The sequence below is a fragment of the Acipenser ruthenus genome, chromosome 40 (genome assembly GCF_902713425.1).
Source record: "Acipenser ruthenus chromosome 40, fAciRut3.2 maternal haplotype, whole genome shotgun sequence".
In the NCBI taxonomy this organism is placed as follows: domain Eukaryota; kingdom Metazoa; phylum Chordata; class Actinopteri; order Acipenseriformes; family Acipenseridae; genus Acipenser; species Acipenser ruthenus.
In genome coordinates this window covers 2,701,755-2,728,436 of record NC_081228.1, presented here as the reverse complement: position 1 = coordinate 2,728,436, position 26,682 = coordinate 2,701,755, and the positions used below count along the sequence as shown (strand labels likewise).

Here is a 26,682-nt window from a genome sequence, read left to right as displayed (position 1 = left end):
ACAACACTTGGTGAATTATGTTCAAGTACTTAGTGCAACTCAGTGGACACATTTAATTAAAAGTATGCTCCACTTTTTCTAAAGTGAAATAAAAAAGTTCTGAACTTGAGTTATTACTAGAAAAGGAGGAGAGTACAGCGAAAACTAAAAGTCAGTCCGTCGCACCGAGTTGTTAGTATACATGTACATCATGCGTAACTTGAAACCGCTCAAAGTCAAGCAGGCAATCGTTTGGTGTGGTTAGAACCCAGAGGCACTCTTCTGAATGTAAATCATTTCAATGTGAAGTGAAGGCAGCAAACCCCTTGTGCAATTAAAGCACTGAAATAAAATACAACCAAAACCCACCCTGGAAAACAAACTTTGCTCAATGAAGTTAATAATAATAAATACATTAAATGCATTTATTAAAAACCTTTTTTTAATGACAGAGGTGCATAAATTTCAGAAAATAAAAGAAAATACATCATGTAGCTCTGGGGAGTAAAGCATCAAACAAAATTAATAAATAAAATTAGTATTTATTCCTAAATAGTAATACAAACATACATATACAACCAATGGAGGGGGACACACAACATGACATTGTGCTACTCTTCCATAGGAATATTTACCTTCTAGGGATGTGATTTTTTTATGTTTAGGGTTTTCTTTTCTTTTCTTTTTTTGCAAAGATTGCAGAACGATTAAATACTGTAATAAAGACTTCTTCATTTTACTGACTTGTATTCAAATAACTCATCAAAATAATAATAATAATAATAATAATAATAATAATAATAATAATAATGACACTTGTAACACTGATATATATTATATGAATTGATATTAGCTATTTCCAGCAAATATAACATTAATAAACAATAACAATAATAAAAAAAAACACAATTGAAAAACACATTTCTAGGTTAAAAATACAAATCCCATGTCCAGGCTGCCCTCTGCCAGACAGTAAGCGGTGTGCTCTGGCAGCTTCTGTACAGCTCTAGTATCTCAATATTAAACAGCTACTCCCCTCCTTGCACTCTGGCACTGAAAAGCAGACACGATTAGTTCTCAGGCAGGTTCTCATGTTGTGTTATTATCTCCCCTATCATATTCTACAACAAGCTGGTTATTCTGTAATCATTTACACCAGAACATTCGTGGCCCCTTGTCAACCCAACCCCTCCTCTGACACCCACTCCATTCACACAGGTTCACTGCTGGGTCTCGTTTGTGTCCTACTCATAAACCCAGGTTGCTTTTTTATTTTAAATGACACACCACAATCATCATCATCATCATCATAATAATAATAATAATAATAATAATAATAATAATAATAATAATAATAATATGAAGGCAGGAGAAAGAATGCCATTACGACAGTCTGGAAAATTGTTTATAACCACTAGAAGAAAAACATTTTAAAAAGGGGCAGTCTTGGTCTGCAGGTGTTAAAGCTAACGAAAGGCAGGTTATGGGAATGCCAAATGAAAGGATGAATGAATTAAAATAAAGAGAAAATAGCTACTCTCAACAACTGTACACTGCGTGACTTTGTTTAGTATATATAGTTGGTAAGCAGGCAGGTCTAGCTAGGCATGTTCACCACAATCACACCCAACACTGTATCCCAGCATACAAAGGCAAACATTCATTTTTATTAGCAAGCAATACCTAAACAAAAAAGGCACCAGTTTCTCAAAACTAAACATTCCCCGGCTCTCACCCCTGTACTGTTCCTCTAGCTAGACCCCCCTCTGCAGTAATGAAACCCAGCTGGGGTAAACAGTTTAAAAGAATGAAACTTGGCACCACACACTATTATTTACACAGAAAAAGTTTAAAACGTAACTGAGGCAAATACAGGACTAAACAAAATGACCACTTATATTCTATACATCAGTAAAATTACACCTTAATATTTAAAGTGACAGTATCAATGCACACATCGGCAAGTGTAGTCAACTTGAGCAAAAAACTCTAGTAAAGAATATTCCAGTTAAGGGAGGAACCGCAAACCAACGCAATCGCACTCTATTCACCCATACAAAAATAAAAATAAAATCAATAGCAAAACGCATGTATGAACAGCTTAGTTTATCTTTGCAGGGATGTTACTGCATCGCTGCTTCTTTGTATTTATAATTTAGATGGGCATCAGTGACTTCTGTCTTATTTAAAAATACGTTTGTAATTGTTCTTTAAGGTTATAGCGATTTGAAAAGAAAAAAATAGCGAGAGTTAAAAGTTTTGTGAAGTGGGGCGATTTTTATGCAACAATCTATTTTTTCAAGCAGTGTCTGTCGTCTTAAACCCTTGTTGCCATATACTAGATTGAAAAGTTTAAAATTGACTGTTTAAAAAAAAAACAAACTCAACTACACTAAAGAAGGCAGCCGTTTCTTTGGTGTGCTGCAACGAAATGTATTGATGGGTCCAAAAGTCAAGTTGTGACCGACTGAAAACTGGTTAAGTGCATAGCAAGCCCAACACAGAACAAAGCATGACTTCACTCCACCTGTCCAAATCATTTCACAATTACAAAAGAATATATTTTCAAGTACGCTACATGACAACAAAAACAAGACTGTCACTTAAAGAAAAAAAAAAGATAAAACTACAAACTATTAACACTTAAGGCTTCTTTTTGTTAGCACTGTAGTAGCAGCAGTAAAGCATTTGTGAAAAAAAAAAGTGAATTAGAAATTCTATACTGTACAAACATGATCTCTATATACGACCTGCAGTAAACCAATCATTGTGTTTCTGTAGGGTATGCAGCTGGAACTGCAGACACAAATCATCATTAAATGGCAACCAAAACAATACATTTTAGCAGTGCAATATTTCTAAATAAATGTTTATGAATGACCTGAACTAGTATTGTTTTATTATTATTATTATTAGGATATTGTACTTTTCTGAAATGGGGTCAATGAAAAATTATTTTTATAACTTTGTTAGTCTTTTGTATTGTTTTTTTCTTTCTTTTATTTTTAAAAGGAGGGTGATTTTAATGGGCTGGGCTCCCTACATCATTCCAGCACTCTACTGTATCTACCCTACACTGCTCAAGCTTTAGCAAGTACAGTGAAAGTGCTCATGAAACTTGAATCTCACACGCACACGCAAGATTAGAGGCAGATTTTGCTGGGTTGCTTTCATTTTAATAGAGTGGGTGGCAGTAACGGCCTCAGACTGCACGAAAAGGGAAATTAAAAAAAATATATATATCCATTTTTTTAATTCCACAAGCGTTTTGCTTTACTTCACACATTTACTTTTAACTTACAGGAAAGTTGTTTTACTGGTAGACTAATTATTTTTTATGCAGCAGGCTTACAAAAAGAGGTTAGTTGCTAGTAAATTTGGGCTTTTCAAGCACACGGTTCCTCCACACGGGTAATGCAGTACTAGGAAATAGCCAGGAGATGGCACTAACGCTTCCAGATTGAAACAAAAGGGTCACACAACACATACTTCATACTGTATACATACAAGCACCACAGCAGACTCCAGAGTTTAGTACCAATACCTTCTACTTTGAGTACATTTCATTCATCTCCAAACACAACAGCTTTAGACTTGCACTTTATACATTTAACCCCCCCCCCCCAATTAATATTTGCTTCTAAATAATTAAAAAAAAAAAAAAGAAAAAAAGACCGATACACATCTGAGGTGATGGCTCAAGCCAAGAATGACAACCAGCACTTCTTATTGGTAGCTCTAAAACAAAAAAGCTCTCAAACACTAAAGATGTTTGTTTCTTTTTTTTTTTTTTAAATGGACCCAACAGCTATTTTATGATGTCCTACCAGTCTCCGTTCCAGCTTCAGAGCAAGAGGATAATGAACCAGGTGTCCAGGCCCCCCTGGTTTTAAAACCAATCAGATTCCATATGCACTTTAAATAATGATCCCTTAAAAGACCATGTAGAAAACAAGGCTGTTCCCACCAAGGCATTGAACGCAGGATGCAGATTATGGTCTGAGGGAGTTCAAAGCGGGTTCATATCCACGCGTTACTGTTGCCTTTCAAGAACAGTTGAACTGCAAACACATCCATCCATGCAATAAGATAAAATGGATGAGGCACAAATCAGGAACTGCAGTAAGGGGAATTTCTATAGTCATATAGGCACAAAGTCTCTACTTCTTATGGGGAGATGGTGTTGCTCCCAGAACTGACTCATCTGTAGGACAGCCTCCATTGAGTTGTGGGGTATAACAAACGCACAGTTAAAATGTTCTTTGCTGTAGAAGGTCCCAATTATCTTTTATGCTTGGTTGTAATCTGGGTTGACCAGACACCACACACTGCTACGTCACACATTTTCACAAAGCCTGGACATACACAATGTTAATCTTATGTTTGTTATTAACAAAAGATAGAACATGATTTTATTAATTATACTTTCTATAGCTGTCTGAGTGAGTCTGAACCATAAATGCTGGAATGGAGCTATTTTGTTTTGTTACATCAAGCATCAAGCCCCTTTAAAAGCAAGAATCTTAAAGAGTAAGTAGCGGGGTTCCAAAAAATATAGCATTGCACGTCCCCGCATGTTGCTACAACTGTTTAAAGAACTTACCTGTCATTTTTCTTTTCACTGTTAACATCCCGACAACTTTCTACACTTTAAAAAGTCTGTTTCAAAGCTCTTTTCAAAATGTCTGCTCTAGTGCATAAGGGTTTGAGATCTGTCCTCTAAATCACTGCAGGAAGAGCGATTAAAAAAAAAAAAAAATTCAAATAAACATAACAAGTGTTCTGGCATTTCTGTTCCGTACCACATCATGGATCGTTATTGCTGTGCTACCTGTTTGACAATGTGGGCAATAATCCTGACACTATCAGTGCACTAGAGCAGACATTTTGAAAAGAGCTTTGAAACAGACTATAAAGTTATAAATAAATGTAAAAAGTTGTCAGTATGTTGACGATGAAAAGAAAAATAATTACAGGTACGTTACTTGTAGCGTTACATATTTTCAGAACCCCGCTACTTACTTACTCTGTAAGCTACCGTACCCCGGTCTGTGGGTTTGGGCAGGCAAGATGGAGTCAGCTTCGCTGCAGAGGCAGTCTTACATGCAGTATGGGACCGACAGAGACACAGAAAGAAAGAGAGAGACGGGGAGAGGAATCAAAGAAGCCGGGTTACGTGAGGATGTGGGCTGTGGAAGGAATGGAGACAAATTCTCTCAGGATATTCTTGGCCATTTCGATATTGTTTTTTGCAATCAGCAGTGCCTTCTGAATGTCCTGATAGGAGTATCCCTGGCTCATGAGGTTGTCTATCTCGCTGGAGACGAGGGGGTTCACCGCACCTCCGCTACTGTTCTGGGGGACAGGGCTTGGCCGACGCTCCGAGTTTATTCGGCGAGGTAAAGGCTTGGGTGGTCTCTCTGGTACTTGACTGCCATCTGCAAAAGCTAACGAGAGTACAGACAAGGTTATTCATTTCTGGTTAGCGGAAACAGTGAATCTATACACACAGTGCTGCAAAAAGGAAAGTGGTCATTCACTTTTGCTGCTTCTGTAACTTGGCTACTTTTCCTTAGAAACTACAATGAATTATTATTGCTTTTAAAGAATGTTTGTACATATATTTTGTGTTCATTGTAGTGCTTTTTATAGGTGTTTTTTTGTTTTTTTTCCCCTTTTGCTATCCAACAAGTAAACATAAATGCGGAAACGTCCAACTGATTTTACACACAGACAGTGTATTTTCACAAAGTCAAGTTTTATCCTTACAAGTACTAGGAGAAGCTGCATCACTGTCCATAGACAGCCTGCTGAAGGCTGAGGTGGCGCTGGAGATGTCAGACAGTGTGCGTCTGGCTGGAGCCAAGGGCAGGGGAGGTTTGGGGAAATCGTACCCATTTTCCTCCTCCTCCTCCTCCTCCTCATCATCATCGTCAATCTGCAGGGGGCCCAGACCATTGGCAGAGGCAGCAACAGCAGGGGGCAAATCTGCATAGTCTAGGAGAGGGGAAAACAACATCAAAATATTAACCCCTGTATCGTACTGTAACCAAGTATTAATTGAATACAACTTCTACAAAATACACTCAGCTGTGTAATAAAGCCAAGAGTAAAACCTGTAAAGCCAGAAACTAGTGTATCGTTTCCTTTAAAAAAGTGAATGTAGGCAACACGTCGTTGTAAGAACACTCACTGTAGAGTCACACAACTTGGAAACTGCAAACATTATACATCAGATTACTGCATTGATGGAAAATGAATTCCCAGCATTCTGAATCAATAGTACATGAACCTAGACAACCAAACAAAACAATTTCAACTGCCAGCTGGATTGAAACTCAGAGCACAGTCATCAGCCCATCACGCCCCCCACCCACTCAGTTCTCTCAAGTAAGCAGGGCACCAACATGGAACGGTTCCTGTGGGCCCCGAATTTCCCTGTTCCATAAACACGCTTCGGTTTCATCGCTCGTCTTCCTTCTCTGGTCTCCTCTCTGGAGTTTTAAAACAATAGCGTCCCAGACTCCTTTACACATGGGAGCCAGGGGAACGCTCATTCTTTGGACAGCGTAGCTAGATTATTCAGATATTCCTTGTGTGAAGAAAATAAAAGTTACATTACCAGAGTCTCTGGCTTGCTGCGTGGTAGAAGATAAGGCCTGGGACTGAATGTTATACATGGCTTCGTACATCTGGGGACCCTCCATTTCCATCTCGCTCACTGCCAGTCTGTCAATAGAACAATACGAGAAAGACAACATTGTTATATGGGATCCACATACCTCGACTATTGAAAATCATTAAAACTAGAACCATCTCTGTTGTTTAACATTGTCCAGTAATGCACTCAAACCCCTTTAGTATTCTTGCAAATGTAAAAGAGTGAAACCAGAAGCATTTATATCTGGTGCCTTTTATTAAAACAGGATGCAATGTGTTTATATTTTAATTTTTTTTCATTATAAAACCTAGTTCTCTCATCAGAAAACTCAACAAAACAAAAAGATCAATGGAATCAAAACTGATAAGAGATCTTCATTCATGTGATCCTGGTGTGTAAAAATAAAAAACAGCGCCATGTGGGCCCACTGAACAAGATACCCCGAATAGAGTGCTGAATTTCATTATTTGCAGAAGGGTTTGCTTTCCTATGGCAGAGTTTATTACGATACCTTCTGCACTGTAAACCAATCCTTACGCCTACCATTTGAAATGATGTACAGGCAAACAGAATGCTTTCATTAATTTAGGTTTACATCTTGAGATTTACATATTAGACCCATCATGACAACAGCAGACAAGACATTGTTACCTTTATATATAAAAAAAAAACACACCACAAGCACATTTACAAACATGTAGGTGGTTATTAATTTTAGTTACACACACATACATAGCTCTTTTTACGATGCAGCAGGAGGCACATCTGCATATGAAATACCTCCCAGATTGGGAGTTTGCTTGTAAAGGCGGAGAAGGCTATGAAGAACAGGTTTCAGTGTAACTCCTCACCTGGAGTTGCGAGTGACAGGCTGGCTCACTCTGTGGTTGAGCTCAGGCACGGCTGTGTTTGGTGGGGGGAACGCTGGGCGTGAAGAAGGAGACATGTACTCCGATTCCTCGTCCCTGTCCGACACTTCTTCAGCTGCCAGGGATTTCAGAGCAGGTAGCGGTCTGTGCACGGATAGGAATAGGAGTGATTACATTCTACTGCAATGTGTGTATGTAATTAGACACATTGGGTAATATAGTAGACTACTTTGCTGGGGTTTTGTTACTGCTTCAAAAACCAACAGCTTAATTTCGTTCTCAATAATGGTGCAAACTGCTTGATAAATACATCCCATAATGCCTTCTTTAAGCGTGCATACAAATATGGGCATTGAGATTAACAAGCCACTTCTTTGCACAACTAATCCTCAATATATTTGTGGTCTGTGCATAGGAATGGAAGTGATGCTGCAGACACGGTTCCACAGAGCCATCCCCAGTGCTATCAATTAATCATCCATCACTTTAAAACTTCTAAAACAAAAAGCATTACTAGGTTTCCAATAAGAGCTCATTATGGGCCTTTGTTTAAGCATGTCCCTAATGAGATCTGATGACTCTTAATATAAAAGTGCAATGCGAGAGCCGTACAAATGGTTTGAAAAGCATGGATTACAATGAGAGTACTTAATTAGACCGATTGGGTATTAATACAGTACATTCATGTTCTGGGTTATTGTCACTGCCTAAAATGAACAGCTTAATTTATTTAAAATGGTGCAGGCTGCACCTGGGAGTAAAGATCTTGATAAAAACGTCCCACTGTGCCTTCTTTAAGCATGCTGATGATAAAGCATGCAGAGAGAAAGGAGCAAAGCAAGCAACCAAGATCTACTTTGTAGAAGAAGTTCAGAGTTACTAAGCTTCAGTGCAAAGGTTATCCTCCCCACTCATGAAAGAAGTACTGCTAATTCCTGGGGCACACTTTCATTTAGAGCAAACACTTTATAGATAAAACGTCATAACGCTTAAAAAGACATAACTGTGCGACGAGAGACTTCATACCTGCTTGCAAGGGCATAGATTGCATTGGCAGAGACAGACGGCTTCACTTTGGGGTTATCATACTCCTGACTCACCGAGGCACCAGCGCTGAAGTTCTGAGAGACAAGAAGATCATCAAGACTTTTATTAAGTGTTCTTTCTTTCCTCCTAAAACCCACAGGGATAGTGTGGAAGGAGGCAGCAGCAAGGTTACATTGTCCAGCGATCTTCAAAGGACAAAATCATTTCTACAATTCATTGTTTTATAGTTATTGGGCCCTATTAAAACTTTAATTCAAAAGACTTATTACAACAGACTTTAACAAAGCAAAGTCAGGTTGATATTAAATACATTTGGGCTTCTTTGACAGTACAGAAGAGTTTAATGGATACCAAACTAAAAACACAGTCTTTACATATCACGCATAAGTTACAGTTTTGTGAACAGAACAATACATTTTATTACAGTAAGCAATACTATTGTATAGGCAGCAAATTCTTGGATAATGTTTTCTGCCATCACCGAATAATGAATGTTTTGTTTCCTAATCGGTATTTAACCTTGGTAATTTGCTGATAGCTTTGTCTAAGAGATTGCTTTTATCTTGTTACATCCTATTACAAAAACAATATGCCACCTCTTTAGTTGTCCCACTTGCAAATCAGAGCTATGAATGTACCCTGGATATAAGCCCCCTGTCTCGTACCACTTGGTTGTCCAGACTTAGCATGCTGGTCTGCCTCTGTGCCTCCGGCCGGACGTCCATGGTAGAAGGCAGTGCCAGGGGAAGGGAGTGCCTGTTGGACAGCTCTCTCCCTGGCCAGTCCACAGGGTTGGGAAGCTGGACAGGGACATTGGAGGGGACAGGGGCTTTGGGGACAGGCCGGGACTGCCAGTCCGTTCCGCCCCGGTTTGGTGGGGTTGGGGGAAGCTTGTCCCTGGGCAGCTCTCCGGGGGTAATGGGCAGGGGGCGTCTCTGGAGGCGACCCTCTCCCCCTGCGGAGTTCTGCCGGTCTGGGGGAGGGGGTGGAGGGAGGTCTCGCTGAGCAGGGGGCAGAGGCAAGGGCTTGTCCTTGTGATGAGAGGAGGCCTGAGAGAGAGAGAGAGAGAGAGAGAGAGAGAGAGAGAGAGAGAGAGGAGAGAGAGATTTAACAGATTTATATTGCTGCATTTTTTCTTCTAATTATCATAAAGATTCCCCTTCTCAGTAAATAATAAAATGAAAATGACTGTACAAATGTTTAAATGAATTAAAAAAAAAAAATAAAGAAAAAAAAAGTGTTTTTTTTCCCTGCACATTCTGGATCAAATGCAACAACCCGTTGTTGCGTTCAAGGGTTAACAGGTAGCATCCTACATTCTGTAATTCTGAACAAGCTACAGTTCAACACTCACATCTGAAGCAAAGACATGACTGTAGATGGCAAACTGCTCGGAGTACAAGTATCCTAGACTGCTATTGCAAACGTGCACAAATCAAACGATGGGCTAGCAAACTCAAACACACAGCTGTTGATGGGAGCAGGCTGGTGCTTACCTTGGAGGTGGCTCCAGGGCTGGATGCACCAGGGGGGTTGCAAGGCCGGTGCTGCAGAAGGTCCAGTCGGGGAGGGACAGGTGGCAGGGAAGCCTGGGGGGCCAGAGACATGGGGGATGGGGGGCGCTCCTCCTTAAGAGGGGGAAAATATCAAAGGAGACATGCATGTAAGTGACATGCAACCCCAGGCAGTCAAAGATGTAAATGCAAAATCCGAGCCATCCGTGTCATGAAAAAGTGGACCGCTAGGATCTACATCCACCTCCTGTCCATATACAAATGTAGATGTGACATACTGATAGATGGAAAGACTATCAGGTCCCGCTAGTCAAAGCTATCTTGTTTAAACTTAATAAAATACGTTGTTTATAAACGTAAATTAACAAAAAAAAATTTTTTACAGTACAACACCAGCCAAAGTGTTCCCATACCTTAACACAAAATCAGAGCCATCAGTATCATGAGCTACATCCGCATCCCATACCTTTGAACAGGCCAGTTTACTCATCATGAAGAGGGGGTCCTCCAGCCTGTCGTCATCATCGTCATCGTAGTTAGGGGAGGGGGTCCCCTCAGCCCCGAACCAAGCCCTGCTGAAGGACCCCCCGCTGTTATCCTTGGGGTCGAAGGGGTCCACCACGATGGGCTCCGTGCCTTTGATCTCACAGCGACAGAACGGGCATCCCTGGCCCTCGGACTCCTTCAGAGAAAAAAAAAAAAAAAAAAAAAAAAAACAACACTTAAAACCGCAATAAAAGGAACTGTCGTCATTGAACTGGACCACGCAGAATGCATCCTCCTGACTGACACGTCACATAGAGGCAACAAGTTCATTCCGACATGGAAAATACTAGGCATTGCTGCGTTTTGGTTAGTTTCAATTTCAGTTGTTCCGTTGTTCCGTTGTTATTCTATTAAAATATCAGCTTATTAGGCATAACAACTCCAAAATGATTATTTCAAGCAGCATTTTTTTTTTTTTTTTACTTAAATTTGTATTTGAAATATTCACATCAGAATTCCTTTCTAAGGACTGCCCCAGGCTCCTGGGATAGGCTCCTGGTTCAGAGACTAAATGAGCCGTCAGGCTCCATACGTGGGCTTCACAACACAACCACCCACTCAGCTACCAGAGTTCATTAAAGTGACAGTCCTGCTCTGGGAGGTGGAGTGCAACAAGCAGCGATCCCAAGGCCTAAAGGACCCCCCCAGGATCACATCAAATACTGACCTGCCACGCTGTCAGACAGGACGTGCACATGAGGTGTCCACAGGGCTCGATCTTCACATCTTTATCATTCTCCGCACAGATTTTACACAGCTGGAAGGTGGAGCCCATTTCACAGTACAGCTCGTATTGTTCCTGAAAACACAAAAACACAAGAACTAGAATTTAACAATACAGCCAGTGCACCTTCCTGCAAAACTGGGTTACTGCCTTTATTTTAACCCTACAAGTGAAATACATACACGCACACACACACAAATTCGACATCAGGACATATTTTACAAACAGGGCATTTTAGAAGAAACTGTAAGCAGAACCCCCACCTGTGTGACTTTGATATGATCTTGTGGAGAGGGCTCGCACAGCCCAGTGAGATCAGGATTCTGTGTGCGGCCATCGGGAAACAGATAACTGACAGGGAAATAAAACACAAGTGCTTTAACACAACGCTTATATATAAAAAAAGTCCATTCCCAACACTTTGCTGTATTTCTGGTTTTGTAACAATTATGACACAGTAGATACAAGTTTTGAAAAATTGTATGTTTGTTACATTGATATTAAACTATAGCAAGCCCAAGATCTTTGTGGTGGTAAGTCTGTGTTGATACACAGAAGCGTGATCAGCAAAAACAAAAGTCTTAGCCTTGCCAGTAATTTGATATCGATGACATATCCCACAAAACGTTTTGGCAGCTTAGTTAGAATTGTAATTCCTTGTGATGTTTTGAGACGTACAATCCTTCCCTGAAGCCGTCGATGAGGGCCTGGAACAGAGGTTTGTTGTGAGGGATTGTCTGGAGAATATTTCCATCCGCTGTGACATATCCTATCGCCCACTGACCCAACCTTGTGCAGCTCAACCGGAATATGTAACTAAAAAAAAAAGACAAAACAGCAAAGACAGAAATTGGTACGGATGCCATTTAGTATTTTACGTGACCTACATGCACAGAATCTTACGCCACATGCCCAGTGGCCAGGCTGTTCCCTAGGTTCATTACAATTTGGGCAAGCAGTTCTGTGGCTATATAGCCTTTTCTTTAGCCACACCAATCAGGAGGCCATAACTCATGCAAAAGTAGGTTGCCGAATCCACTCAATGACAACACCAATTGCAAAAGCAGAAGTCATGCAGAAAGGCACCTACAGGGATTGCCCTAAGGACAGAAAACATATGCAACCATGGATAAAGAAAGCTGGGGGGATATGGGAGTGAGGAGTTTGGGAGCATAATAACTTTGTTTTCATACGTATGTATGAACATTGTAATTCCAATTACAACTGATAATCTAGCTGTTAAAATATACCTACATTTCAAAAAACGCATTAAAAAAGGGCCACAGCAGCCGAGGCTACCTATTGAGTCAGGTCTGAAGAAGTCTTACCTGCCATGTTTATGGATGAATTTCTGGAGCCTGGCCTTCACCTCATCGTATGTGAGAAAGGCCATGTAGCCAGGGTGTGTGACTGCCAGGCTGTTCCAGTTTCGGAGCAAGGATGACCATGGCTATGGAAAGACAGGGGGGATTAAAAAATCTATTTAAAATCTACCAATCTTTAAAAGCTCATCCATAACCTCTACCCAAAAAGAATAAACACATTTTAGACACACACATTGCTTTCGAGTTAAGGTGAGAGAAAGCAGTAACTACAAAATTATGGGTAATCGGGATATGAAAATTTCAGCATTACAAGAGCCAATCAAAATCGTGTGAAAGTCACCAAAAGGCTTCTACATTCATAGCATTTTAAAAAGTCAGAGTACAGCAGCTGTAGACATGTTTCGCCCTGTTTGGGGCTCATCAGTGTAATGTAACTGTACTGTGACTAGTGAAAAGCTCAGTAGAGTAAGTAAATACAAATAGAATAGCCCAATTACCCATCTCTCTCTCTCTCTCTCTCTCTCTCTCATTAGGGGCCATTTAAGGTTGACCGATTGAACGCCTTTGTGTACAAGCTGCAAACAGTATTATAAGGCAACAAGCAACGCATGTTTCTCAACATGAGAAGTACATGTTTCAACATCCCTTTACTGTAACAGTTACTTCTCAAAAATAGAAAACAGAACCCAAAGCCTTTCCTCTTTAAAAAGAGACCAACTATTGTACAAATCGACACCTACATTTAAAAAGCAGAAGCAGTCTTCAACCAGGAAGAAGCAACCGCACAGCATTCAAAGAGCCAGTCAACACCACAATAAGATCGCACTAGTCGACACGCTTGTCCTCCTGTACTGTACGTGCAGGTCACAGCTCGACAGTAAATGTCTCCTGTAAGCTGTGAAACTAGAACTACCAGTCAGCAGTGTTCAACTTCAAATATTTCTGCAGCTACAAGAAAGGAACTCTTAGTAGCTTCCCCCTTCTCAAGGGTTACATTATTTAAATGATACTAAAGCAACTTCCTCTTTGTACTGGTGAAGTACTACTCCTAATCTTTCAACAACCGGAGTCAACAAATGTGTTTCCCTTCCTCCCCATTTAAAACACAGGTACAGAAAACGAACAACCACTTCTAAGGCAAAGAGGTTTTGGAAGATAAATACAGCCATATAAAAATCAAAACAGGCAAAGATTAATTCAATACACCTGCTAAATAGGATGCTCAAAGTCCACCCTCTTCCCTCCTGAGAAATGGCTTTACTAGACAGGACAGCTATTTTGAAAGGTTTAACAGCAAGGAGTGTTCAGTTGTCAAGAGAGATCTGTAGGCGGTCAAGAATTGTCATTCTGGATTTTTTCATACCTGATTTTAAAACCTCGAGGGACAGCCGATACAAACTTCTCCATCTCAAAACGGGGAGCCTGTCTGCTTTGGAACAAGCAGACATGCCTTTCGGCAAGAAGACTTTGACGTATGTCATGGACAGGCATGTGCAATCAATCACATTCAGAATAAAAGTACAATGGAACTGGTAAAACAATGTGTCACAAAGCAAAAGCGGTCAGTAAAAACAATGTTCAGAGTTTAGAAGAAAAGAAGCGAGTCAGCACCACTGTATCTACAACAATCACCAAAATAAGAGAGCTGCTTTCTAAAAACAAACACTTGGCAAACCGCTTTGGACCACACCCCTGCAACTGGATTAAAACACTCATTTGAATCAAACAATTACTTTTCACCTGTGCTAAAATGTTGACCTTTTCAGCAGTCATACTCCCATGCATTAAAACAAGACAGTAAGCCCACGGATCACTGCTCAGGTGCGTCCTCCGTTTAGGGAACAGAGACACAATAAGACTATTGTATATTGCTAGTATTCCTCTGCTTTTTCAGCTGACGGACTTACACTTCACCTGCAGCAGGTAACCAAGAATTTAAAAATTTAAAGTGCAATTCTGCAAGGATTTATATATTGAATCAAGAATTGTGTCAAATTTCAAACAAATAAAAACAAAACAAAAAAAAATACCATTATGGCTTTTACATCATCCTACTTATGTGCTAGGAAAGCTGCAGATTTAAATAAAATAAAAAAACACAGACTGAACAGGAAGATGTAACCCAACACCTTGTTGCAGGAAGACAAGCTGGAAGGGAACCAGAACACCACGTCTGATTTAACTGGAACGCGTCCAAAACCAAACAGCTGTGTGAAAGCTGTTCATGCAGCCCCGCGGTGAGAGGGAAAAACGCAGCGTCATTCCCCAGAGGCTTTAAATCGTACACACAAGTACAGCTACGCATGAAGGGGCAGCGGCGGTGGCTGTCGCTTTTGTACCTGTTCTTTCACACAAACTCATGTAGGGTGGTAAAACTACGGCTACACGTCCCTAACTTACATGAAAAACAGAAAACAAAAACAAAACTGCCACAGGGCAATGGCACACCTTGGAACGGTATCTTTGATATGGTAGTGGTTAAAACAACGTGGCAGTGAAAAGGTTCCTTCATGTAAAGACTGCATCTCAAAAGACGGCAATCTGTATCCTTGATTAAAACAGTTATCACATGCACTGAAACAGAGGCGCTCAGAAGCGCTGCACACTGAAGGTCGGTGGACCTTACCTGAAAGAGCCTGGTGAAGATGTCGAACTCGAACACTGAGATATAGTCATTGCACGCGAGGTCAATGGTGGATTTCAGTGCCATAGCCTCCAGGCCGGAGCTGATTGGGTGAAACTCGTGCAGAGCCTGCCGGAATATCTTCCAGGGAACGATCGTCCTGGGAGGGAAGCAGGACATCAGTTCAGGGTCTTCAACCTCGCTTCTATCGCATTATTCGAAAGCAAGAGACAAATAATGGTGTCTTCACAACAGCCTTCAAAATACAACTGGAACAATGCTAGTGATATAATATACGTGAGGAGGTGGGAGGAAATAAATAATAATGACAAAACGGGACACTTAAATCAATTAATGAAGGCTTGAAAAATAAGCCATGAGAATCGATAAATCAGTGAAATCGATTAATTGCAGCATCTGTATCCCAGCACTTCAGTCAGCATGCATATCAATATTAAACAAGGAATGGAGAGCCTGGTAAAGGAGGATGTATGGGATGAAATTAAAATGAGAACTCACTTGTCACTGAAAGCTTTCCTCCAGAACTCAGCGGCGTCTGCCTTGGTAATCCTGAAGTTATCTCCCTGAAACAGTCCGTTTGGAAAGATGGCTTTCAGCTCTGCCAGCATGTGGCTGAATATCAGCGACAGCTTCGTCAGGTTGCGTCTGCTCAAGAAACAAGACACAAAATGAAAAACGAAAGCACACGTATTTCAGAACCAGTAATATAAATAACAATTTAAAAAATTACAAAAAAAACAACCTTTAGAAAAACAAACTTTACAAAACGGTGTTCTGAGCTGGAGCCTAAATGTAGTCCTATCAAAAGGTATACAAACGAAACCTGGAAGAACTACAGCTGCTTTGGTTTTGGGATTCCATTTAATAAAAGCAGCATTGGAATTATATGAGAAGCAACTTGGTAAACAAAAATGCCTTGAACATGAAAATGACACGGGTCAGTGACTTGAGATTCTCACTTTTACACACGTCCACATTTACAGCACGTTAAAGTTTGCATGTTAAGGAAAATATTATTTTTTTTGCAAGCACTTTGGGCATTTCTATTTAAATGTCCACCCCTCCCCTCCCTCCCCCTCCAAAACAAAACCTGCTACTGTCTGTTTCCAGCAATCAGATAAACACAATCCTGCTTCATTTTCCACTGACTGGGTTTTGGCAAGTACAAAAAAAACAAAACAAAAAAAAGTATAATAAGGAAGGTCACCCATGTTCAATAAATGTATTTGAAATTGGACAGCATGGCAGGGGATTTTTGTTTCTTTTAGCAGAACAAGAAGTAACTGCATTAGCAGAGCAGCATCTTGCAGCTGCCCGTGTCCAATCTTTCATACCATGTATTGTGAACAGCAAAAAAAATAAATCAGGATACACTAATCTGCTACCAGAAAGAGAACTGGCTGGGCTGGCGATTCATCAGAGCACAGGGAAGCCAGCTCCAGCTCAGCTTGCTGATTTGCATGAGAACGTGGGTGTGAGGGGCGGGGGGAGGGGGGGGTGGGGGTTGGAAGGGGCAGGTGGTGTGTGCCGCCTTCCTGCCCAGCTGTACGACAACAAGCAAAACTTCATGAAAGCCTGACAGTGCGTTTCAGCTGGGGAATCTTTAAACTACCTCTGGGTATGAACTGAACATCAATGGTCACTCTATATTCTGAGCCAAAGAGTTTGCCTCCTCTAAAGGGAGTTTGTTGGCTAATACTGGCATTTAGTTATTTAATAAAACACACACCACACTCTAGAGAACAAAGAGAACACCTGCAAAGGTTTTGGGAAATGTTCTTGCTCAGTAGTACACACACACACACACACACACACACACACACACACAAACTGTATTTGCTCATCTGCAAATACATTTCTTTAAATAAATCTAATTTAGGTACAGAAAAGGGGTTACCAAAAAAAAAAAAAAAACACCTTTCAATCAAGCAAGTTTTTCTCATAGTACGTGTTTATTTACAGAAATGTTTGTGGTTATTACTTCCGTCACAAGACAGAATAAAAAAACAAAAAAAAAAACACAAAACAGAATCCCACTGTGTGCATACATTTATGTATGATCTCCCTGCATCTCTCTCTCTCTCGTCGGATCCTCTTCCTCTTTCACCTGACCTTTGACCTGCAGCTGACTGCTCCCTTCCCGTTTCCTGTTTCTACTCAAATTGTAATTACACACAGCAAGGCCAAGCACTAGCAGCACCAGGAGGCAAGCTAGAAAATCTCACCATTAACCCTCCTAATAATGACACAGGCTTTACCCATTATTACTGTAGCTTTAAACCAGGAAGCGATCCACAGGAAACAATTTAAAACAATACTTTACAGAGGAAAGAAATGCACTATTTAGAACTTAGCAGTTAAGCCGAATACCTTTGATATTACTGTATCAATATAAATCTAGCTTGGTTTTCTTAAAACAGTACCAACGGATTTTTAACCCCTTTACATCTGGAATAGTTCCAATGCGTAATCCAATCCTATAATTCCCCTATATCAGGTCTTATTTATTTGAATAACTACACACTGGTCCCTTTAAAACCACTGTACTTTAACCAATGCACATCAACATTAAGAGGAGGGTATTGCAGGGTACTGCATGCAAAAGCTTCAGATGCAATGAAACCACAGTTTAGAGGTGTTTATGCTTAATTACTGCATGCAGCCTAATGCATTGAGAATTACAGCAGCTGATGTGCACCAAAACCTCATTTCTTAAAAAACCAAAATGACCTAGCTATTTTAGAATCTAAACATGTCAGGTTTGACAACCATGCAACAAAGTGGAAAATCTGGATCCTCCCTTTAAAACAGTCATCACTTAAGTGCAGACACATAGGAACCAGCTTTTTACACCAAATCTATCACAGGAAGTGAGAATGCGTAGAAGCTTGCAAAGGAGCATCGTGTCAGGTTAGCGTTAACCCTTCATAAGAATGTGTTGCTGCATCACACAGTTTGCTGCAGTTTTATTTGGTGACAAAACTCAACAGTTCACTGTATGATTTAAAAAAAAAAAAAAAAAAAAGTTGTGACTAATGGCTTAGTTGTATGGGATTTGCAGGCAAATGATATCCTACCAACAGAACACATTGTACTAATATCAATGTACTGCAAGCGTGAAACCCAAAAGCACTCAACCCCCGCCCCCCGCCCCCCATCCCCCAGACTCAAAGAATGTATTAACCAAGCTTCACCACAACTGGATCAGCAGGTTCTCTGTCTAAAGCTGAAATGCATCCCGGCGGGGCAAACTAACATCTGCTAAAGGGATGGGACGTCCCTGCTGTACTGTAACACGAATACCACCAGCACTAGAGCAGCCACAGGAGGAGCTCCCCTAACCAGAGAGCAAGATGTGACTGCAGCAAAACACACACAGCCATGGACTTCTCCCATCTCCAATAACAACCATTCAGGTTAGTATACTGATGCATTACAAACAGAAAGGTAAATACCCTCGACTTTAATATTCACAGACTGAAAGCACCGTAGTAACTGATAAAGTAGTTTCGGGGCATACTAAAGAACTGAACCTTAATCTCATGCATGTGGAAAACACAAATTGCCAATGAGCTGCTCACAGCAAAACTTGCCAATAGCAAAAAAAAAGGCTTACCAATATGTAGGCTACTTTAAGCAGTAAAGCACAGAGATGATCAAACCTTTATCACGCTGGCTGGCGAAACAAGATATGCACGGCTGCTTCTCTCCATTAACAGATCTATGGATAATCCTTTGCGAGGGCACATTGTGTTTTTTGACGTAGTTACTGGTACCTTTGTTCTCCTTCTTAACTAATTTTGCTAATGCCCAATAGTTGCACAATGTATGTTCTTTTTTTAAATACTACGACTGCATTTTCTTTGACCTGACATTGACCAGAATAAAGGCATCTGTCCCAGAGAGGATGCCTCCCCTTCATTTGAGTAAATGTATTTGCAAACCAACCAGTCACAGAGATAGGGAACTTCCCCATAAACTTCCTCAAACACAGAGCTACAATTAACAAAAGGAACAGGCATGTTCTAAAAGAATGAAGTCTATATTACCATCGCTCCAAACTTTAAAAAAAGAGAGGCCTGTCTCATGAATAGCACTTTGTTTAAAGTGACACAGATGAGTGTAATTTCCGTGGTCTTTATTGAGACCACAATCAGCACAGGCCTATATGGCATGTTTCCTTCTGCACCATAAAACCAGCATGCAAACAAGCAATCTGGCCTCCTACCATGAATAAACTAGGCCTGCCACTGGTTTCATCAGCACTGGATGTCACACAACCGTCTAGAATGGTCTTACATAGCATGCCATATCACGGATATACTGGAAAACAAATTAGTGGCGTTTTAGTGGACCGATTTCAGGTAAGCCTGTAACTAGAACATAGGATTATAACATGTTTAACAATGGAGCAAGGGGATGATGCATTTCAATTACTCCTTGTATTCACATTAGCCCTTATTTGCAGTTGACCTTCATAAGCAATTCTAGGTTTTGCAAATTATTTTTTCTCTGCTTCTTAGAGAACACTGCTGTTATTAAAACAAGATTCTTTGTTTTGTATCTCAACTGTGTGCATTTTCAAATTCCACACTCAGCTGTGTAGCCCAATTAGCATGTTTTCCTCCAGTTGATGCATAAATACTTTAATCTCTTCCAGGAAACAGGTGTCGTCTACCTGCCTGAACCACAAACCCTGCACTTGACTGTTTTCTTCTTATCACCCGATACAGTTTGAAGCTGGATGGCGCATATTTTCTGCACCTGGTTTAAAAGGCAGCGGATCAGGGTTTTTTTTTATAAAACAGACACCGTGAATTGTCTTCACGAGTTTTTAAACTTCAAATTAAAAGACCAGCCCCTTTTTTTTGTCCTGTTACCATAGGTTTCTTTGTAAAGCAAAACACACCAACAGAAAGAATCGTTTTAGTATTGAAAATCAAACCAAAAAACAAATAAATCAATAATAAATAAAGTGATATAGTTAAATAAATAAATCAGTAAATGTGTTCTGATTAACCTGCCTTCTAATAATACATTTTGAAACTCACTTTCATCGGGGGGAAAAAAAAGGAAGGAAGATTAACATGACAAGATAACCAGAACAGCTTCAGCCACTAAATTATCTAAGCCAGTAACAATACCAACAGCTTTCACATTGCAAAGAGGAAGTTCATCAGAAACAGGGAAGATGAAGATGAAAAAATAAATATATAAATATAATAATAATTTACAACCCAGAGTGTTCAGTTGAGATAACCAGGAAACAAAAATTGCAAATTGGTAACCTATGAAAAATAAATCTTATGTTTAAAAGACAAACCAAAACTAATATGACTAATTCAATATTCACTCTCTCTAGTTTCAGAGAACTGCTGAGCTTAATGTAAACCAATAAATGTATAAAACACCAGGGTTCCCACCCGGGTGCACTTGCAACTTTTATTTTTAGTGTCAAGTTACACCCTAAAGTGTAAGGAATACTTTTAACTTGAATTATCACGAGAGACTTACTGAGTTCTCACTGCAACAAGAACACCATTAGAGATCGCACACTATCTGCAGTGTGAAACTGCGGCAACAGTAGAAATAAAATAAATAAACTGACACCGCGTCAAAGGGATCTACTCAACTGACCTAAACAACTGCCATTTTAACCCTTTAAAACAATGGCAGACCCTACACTGTTAGGATTGGCTGAGGAGATAACCCTGTCAAATCTGGCTTTTACACCAAGCAAACTAAATCCAGTTTGCATCTTACAAACGATTGTCGTTCAGGTCGATAGACTTGCACCATATGGAGCTACAGTACTTGTAATTAACATATTTTCCAGATGATTTTCAAACAGTCCCAAAAGAAAGAAAGAAAGAAAGAAAGAAAGAAAGGAAGGTCCCCAATGCAGAAGTGAACACTCCCCCCCCCCCCCCCCCCGACAACGACATGTCTGGTTTTCATCGTTTGGTCGCATTTTTTTCTCATTTCTATTAAAACGATATACAGAGTGCACCCGGAGAAATTAATAAACTGAGTTTTGCAGCAAAGCACAAACTATAGGAACTCATGATGTAGGAACTCATGAGGAAAAAAAAAATCCTTTCAAACTTGACGAGAGCGACGGCAAAAACACGGTTTCCAAGAGTACAGCAGCTAGAATATTGTATATTACTTTTTAAAGCTGTTACTTGCCACATATCGCTTCCGCTTGTACCTCAGCTCAGTCCCTTGATTTGTATTCTGTGTTTACATAAAACTGAGATCCTGCCTCTGCGGATGTAGTTAAATATTTAAATACTGTACATCTACTGTGGGAGTCTAAAAACCAAATCTATAACTTCTGCACCCACACTGATAACATATAGCTTAGCAGAAAACAGAACGTGCAGGAAACCTCTTCTAAAGAGTGAACACAATAATTTCAAATCATTTGGTACCAAGTGCAAAGTCAAACAAAGCTGTTCTGCTTTCACCGCCTACACACACTGCGTAACAGCAATAAGCAAGCTGCCTCGCAACCTGCTGTTACAATAGGCCGATTTACAACAGAAGCACCAACGAGGACAGATACGGCACTTCTTCCTTAGAAATCCAGCAGCATTTGCATTCATTAATCAATTTACCTTCCAGAAACACACACTATACACACACACACACCCACTTCATTGGCTGATTATACAGTACTGCCCCTTACAGTACCTGGGCTGCGAGTTCTCCTCGTACATCCGCTCCTTGCCTTCCTTGAACAGGCTGATGGTCTGCTTGGTCTTCTTGGTCAGGTTCTCCATGAAGACCCTGAAGTACTCATTCTCCCCCAGCGTCTCCATCTTGCCCTCGTAGCGCGACAGGATGGTGCGCAGGTGCTGGTACGTATCCGGGAGCAGGTCCAGGATGTACGGAGGGCTGTTCTTCAGAGCCAGCTTCGGGTTCTGGCACAAGCGCACCACCTGAAAAACACAAACCAAATAAGCACAACATAATGACCGTGGGGTCACAGTCTGCAGACAGATTAGGCTTGAATTCTGAAAAGGAAGACTGCACCCAGTGAAGTTACTAAACATCTGATTTAGGGGCTTAGTCTTGGGGGCGGATTTGATCAACCATTCTTAAATATACAAACTGTGTCTACTACTGTACATTCTTATTATTGAATGCCAATGCTTGCTTGTTAAAAAAGGGCTTGCAAATCTCTTTGCACACTCCTGAAGTAGTACAGTACCTGTCTGGATAATTGTAGAGGACTATGCAAAATATGGCAGTCACAAAGATTGCTTGGTTATTGATAAAGAGATAGATCGAAGCCTTTAAAGCAATTCACTCTACATTTATAATGAATTTAACAATTACGGGTTTTCAGTTTCTCTCAATTTTGTACCCACATCACATTTTTTTTTTTTTTTGAAGCAGTACTCTACTTCTGTAGTGTCATGAGTTTGGTTCACTCTCACAGCATTTGAAAAAGTAAAAAAAGAATAAACAGTACTATCAATGTGCTTCTTGTAACCGGACTGTCAGATAACCATGATTGAGATGAGCTTCTTCGCCCCATGGTAACGAGCCCCCCTCCAGCACCACGCTTTCTAAAGAAATTGCTAGGCATGCAACATTTCAGCCACATTATTTCAGCAAGAGAATTTGTCCCTAATTTTGCAACATTAACGGTTTTACTTCCCGTTCAGGTTTCGCAAAAAGCTTAAAAATAAGCCGAGCAACAGCAAGTGCTCGGGACTCTGCAAAAATGTGCAGACAAGCTTCCTAGATTGTCTGACTGCACAAGAGAGCGCTGTCATTTCCTTTAATGTGTTGTGCTGAAGCCAAGGAAGCGTAGTCTGTAACTTTACAAACCTGCACTGTACACTTTACACTGCACTTTACTGAATAAATGTAGGAGGGATCTTCCCTTATTTATTTTTGTAAATTAAAAAACACACACACACACACACACACACACAATGCCAACTGACTGGAGCCATGGCAGATGTTTCTTCTTTTCTTGAAATATAACACTCTGTTTTTTGTCACCGTTAAATACAGTGATCAGATAACCGCCTTCTGCTTTTGCTTCACCACAAACTTTTAATAGGTGTCCATTTTTCCATAAGCAAGCTTTTCAATAGAACCTCGAAGACTAGAACTACACAACCAATTAACTAATAAGAATACCCACCTCAAATAACTACATAAATTGATAATTTCAGGAGTACAATTTACAAGATGCAAAATCTAAAATGCACAGCAGTCATTATGCAACTCGCATTCAACTTTAGATAGCTTTTTTTTTCTTTCAAATAGATTATTTCACTTATTTATTGCGAGGGACTGGCTGTTTTGTTTGATTGCTGGCAATATACTGACTCGGTTGTTGGTAGTTTCAGTTCTACTGTCACTGTGTTTAAATGTCACACAAGAGGAAGTCGACTCAGTCTCCCTAATGACAGAAAATCCATGGATCAGAAGAGGAGTAAAACACTTTATACAGAATGCATTATTAAAAAATCTCAGCAGTCAGATCACAGAGTATCTTGATGACAGATCGGTGCAGCTAACGCCTCCTCATAAATTGTTTAAAGATGATCCGAATAAAATGTTTCAGTTTTCACTTGCAATTAGAGCACAACAATTATAGAATTGAAATAATCCATATCCCCCTACAATCTAAATTAATACAAAAGTATAGACCTGGACAGTCCAGTTTGTCTACACTTCCCAAATTTTCATCTGTTGGGATGCAAGCTACACTCTCTCTCTGTGAGCAGCCCTGCTTCTATTAGAAACTCTGTTACTGCAATGGCATCTTCAAACACTGTGAGCAAAACAGAATTTAAAAAGGCATGGCCACAGTGTTTATTATATAGGCTAGACCATATTTTACTGGGAATACCTATACTGATACTTAACGTGGAAAGATCCTTCTTCAAGGTGTAAAACTACATAAATAAACCCACCTTTTAAGAGGTTAAGGTGCTTTATTTATCTCTGGAACTACGGATTGAAGTAGTCACCAGTTTTATTTGAAGTCATTCTGAGTAAGCTTAAAGTTGAAATAATTTGAAATCTTGTTCTTGGTTGGAGATCTTATCACTTGTTTCAAGAAAAAAGGAAACTTTTTTTTTTTTTAAAAGGACAAGGCTATATTTTACTGGTAAGGCTTAGCTAATTTGCAGCAAAACCAAAACCATTTAAGTTTCACAGCAATTTAACAAACATTGGAATTGTAACCTTTAAATTTGGAAAAATAATATAGGAAAGGCTGCTCTATAGATGTTTCACTTTCCTTGCCTGGCTGCTACATCAAAGAAGGATAAATAATAAATAATAAATAATAAATAATAAATAATAAATAATAAATAATAATAAATAATAAATCAGGATCACGATATCTCTGTCCAGCTCCCAGCCAAGTTGGCAATGCCGAGATGCAAGCCGACAAAACTCTGGATGCTGCAGAGAGGGTCGCCACACGTGTAAGCTAATGCATTACGGCACTGGCCTCCATCCCAACTTATATTCATAAAGTACAGCTCCAGTATTGGAGAGGTTGCTGTTGAAACCTCCAGTGCCCTGGACCTTGCAGTGACACTGTATCACCCTGCTTGTTTACTGCACTAGAAAAGTCTTTCCTGACATCATGTACAGAGACATAAGTGGGTGGCGCAGTCATCTTTCTTTGATAATCTGAACACGTGTTTCTGTTTTATCACAACCTGTCCAAGTCTTACTTTCTTATGACTGTGAGCATATGACTGAGAACTGGCCAAAGAAGCAAGGGAGGGACTGTGCCCAAAACATTCACAATATGCAACACAATCAACAGAATATAAATGTAGCTATCAGATTATTATATTTTTTTTTAGAGCATGTAGCCCTAATGATGTTAAACAAAGGAGAAAAAAAAAAAACTCCCTCTGGTTATCTGTTTGAGCCATTCCAAGTCAGCAAGGGGTACTCCGACATGACCACTGCTTACAGACCCCCATAAATATAACCTGATATCCGGGTAGCCTAGAAACAATTACACAAAATGTATTAGTATTATTATTTTAATAATTCAAGGTTGAAGTGTTTTGAAACAAGCTTGACAGGTCGCATCTCAATTCCTGAAATAGTTTAAACACCAAGCCCCCGCAAACCACAGTAACTGCAGTTAACAGCTCATGTCTATTAAAGATCACAGCTTTGCGAAGGCACAAACAACTATTTAAAGAAACTGAAGCGGACTAGGGGAGCCCCAGTTCGAGAGAGCCCTTGTGGGTGTGAAGAGATAGAGAAATCGGCATGTTTGCTGGACCGTGGCTGGGTAACGGTGACAGAAGTTAAACAGCAAGCCCAGAAGAGCCCTCCTGCCTGCACGGCAGCTGACCTTTCTTCACTGCCATCCATATTTGGCCCTGACATAATGCGTTTTAATGAGCACTCAAACACAGCACAAATTTTAAAGAACACAAAGCACTATGCACTCACCGTTCGAGACTCTTAATGGCTTTCAGCTTCAACAAGTCTCCATGGCTGAACCCACTTTACAACCTTGGAAGGCGTTTTTACAGCTCAGACCTCAGACTCTTATTTATTTATTTAGTTAGTCGCTTAGTTTTTGGAAAAAAGATTCACCAGGTTAATCCTTCAGCCTACCCTTTAATTCCAGAGGTCTCTTAAAGCAAGGTCCTGTTGGCAGTAGTGCCTTGTCTAAAATCACGCAATCTCTTGCTTCTACCATGTGCTCACAATGGTACCAGTCTTTGTAGCACTGGTTAAACTGGGCATTGCAGTACTACGACTGGTGCCCATAATAAAGCTATCCACCAAAAGCTTAAATACTAAGGAAATTCTTAATTTTTGCTTTTCACTGCCCCAGTTTAATATGAATGCAACAAAAGTTTAAATTATGTGTGTTCACGGTAAAAAGAGATCATAAAATATGCATTTCTACACATCTTTAAATGGAACATATTTACATGTATATTTTTTAAAGATGCATCCACTACAACAATACATTATTGACAGAGATATTAATAAACTTGTCCCGTGTTCTGTGAAAAAAGTTTATAATGGTTCTTTGTTGTTGTAAAGATGGTTCCCTTTTAACTTTACTGTACGTCCTCAGATGCATTCTGTTACAAACTGGCTTCAGAATAGCAGCTTTAGCACAGCACATGAAGAGTGCAGCACGATTAAAGTGACGCCCGTGTCAAAACTGAGAAAACGCTGCCATGTTCCAGGTTACTGGTGGGGACGTGTGAAACATCAAAATGGACAGATCTCTTAGCTGAAGGGTTGAAAAAACAGGACAAGTGTCCTTTACAAGCATTTCTCTCAAATTAACTGCAAAATGGACTTTGTGCTCCTCGCATTTGTAAACTGTTAAATATTCAATCATCC

General features: G+C 40.0%; 1 protein-coding gene across 3 annotated transcripts in view; it reads right to left on the bottom strand.

Moving 5' to 3' along the window:
* Window positions 1-399: 399 nt before the first annotated feature.
* LOC117397057 (E3 ubiquitin-protein ligase CBL) overlaps window positions 400-26,682 on the bottom strand; it is a 28,893-nt gene continuing 2,610 nt past the window's right edge. The window contains exons 2-16 of one of the 3 annotated variants that reach the window (XM_033995564.3): window positions 22,006-22,253; window positions 15,808-15,954; window positions 15,292-15,493; window positions 12,669-12,790; window positions 12,019-12,156; window positions 11,604-11,691; window positions 11,284-11,415; window positions 10,537-10,752; window positions 10,053-10,184; window positions 9,222-9,605; window positions 8,536-8,630; window positions 7,492-7,653; window positions 6,602-6,708; window positions 5,749-5,976; window positions 400-5,426 (exon numbers count right to left, since the gene is read on the bottom strand). In XM_033995564.3, the coding sequence (XP_033851455.2) occupies window positions 5,152-5,426; window positions 5,749-5,976; window positions 6,602-6,708; window positions 7,492-7,653; window positions 8,536-8,630; window positions 9,222-9,605; window positions 10,053-10,184; window positions 10,537-10,752; window positions 11,284-11,415; window positions 11,604-11,691; window positions 12,019-12,156; window positions 12,669-12,790; window positions 15,292-15,493; window positions 15,808-15,954; window positions 22,006-22,253 (2,676 nt within the window). In that variant the 3' untranslated portion in view covers window positions 400-5,151. Of the gene's footprint in view, window positions 5,427-5,748; window positions 5,977-6,601; window positions 6,709-7,491; window positions 7,654-8,535; window positions 8,631-9,221; window positions 9,606-10,052; window positions 10,185-10,536; window positions 10,753-11,283; window positions 11,416-11,603; window positions 11,692-12,018; window positions 12,157-12,668; window positions 12,791-15,291; window positions 15,494-15,807; window positions 15,955-18,925; window positions 19,076-22,005; window positions 22,254-26,682 lie in introns of those variants that run through there. The other 2 variants (XM_033995565.3, XM_033995566.3) reach the window with 2 other exon arrangements.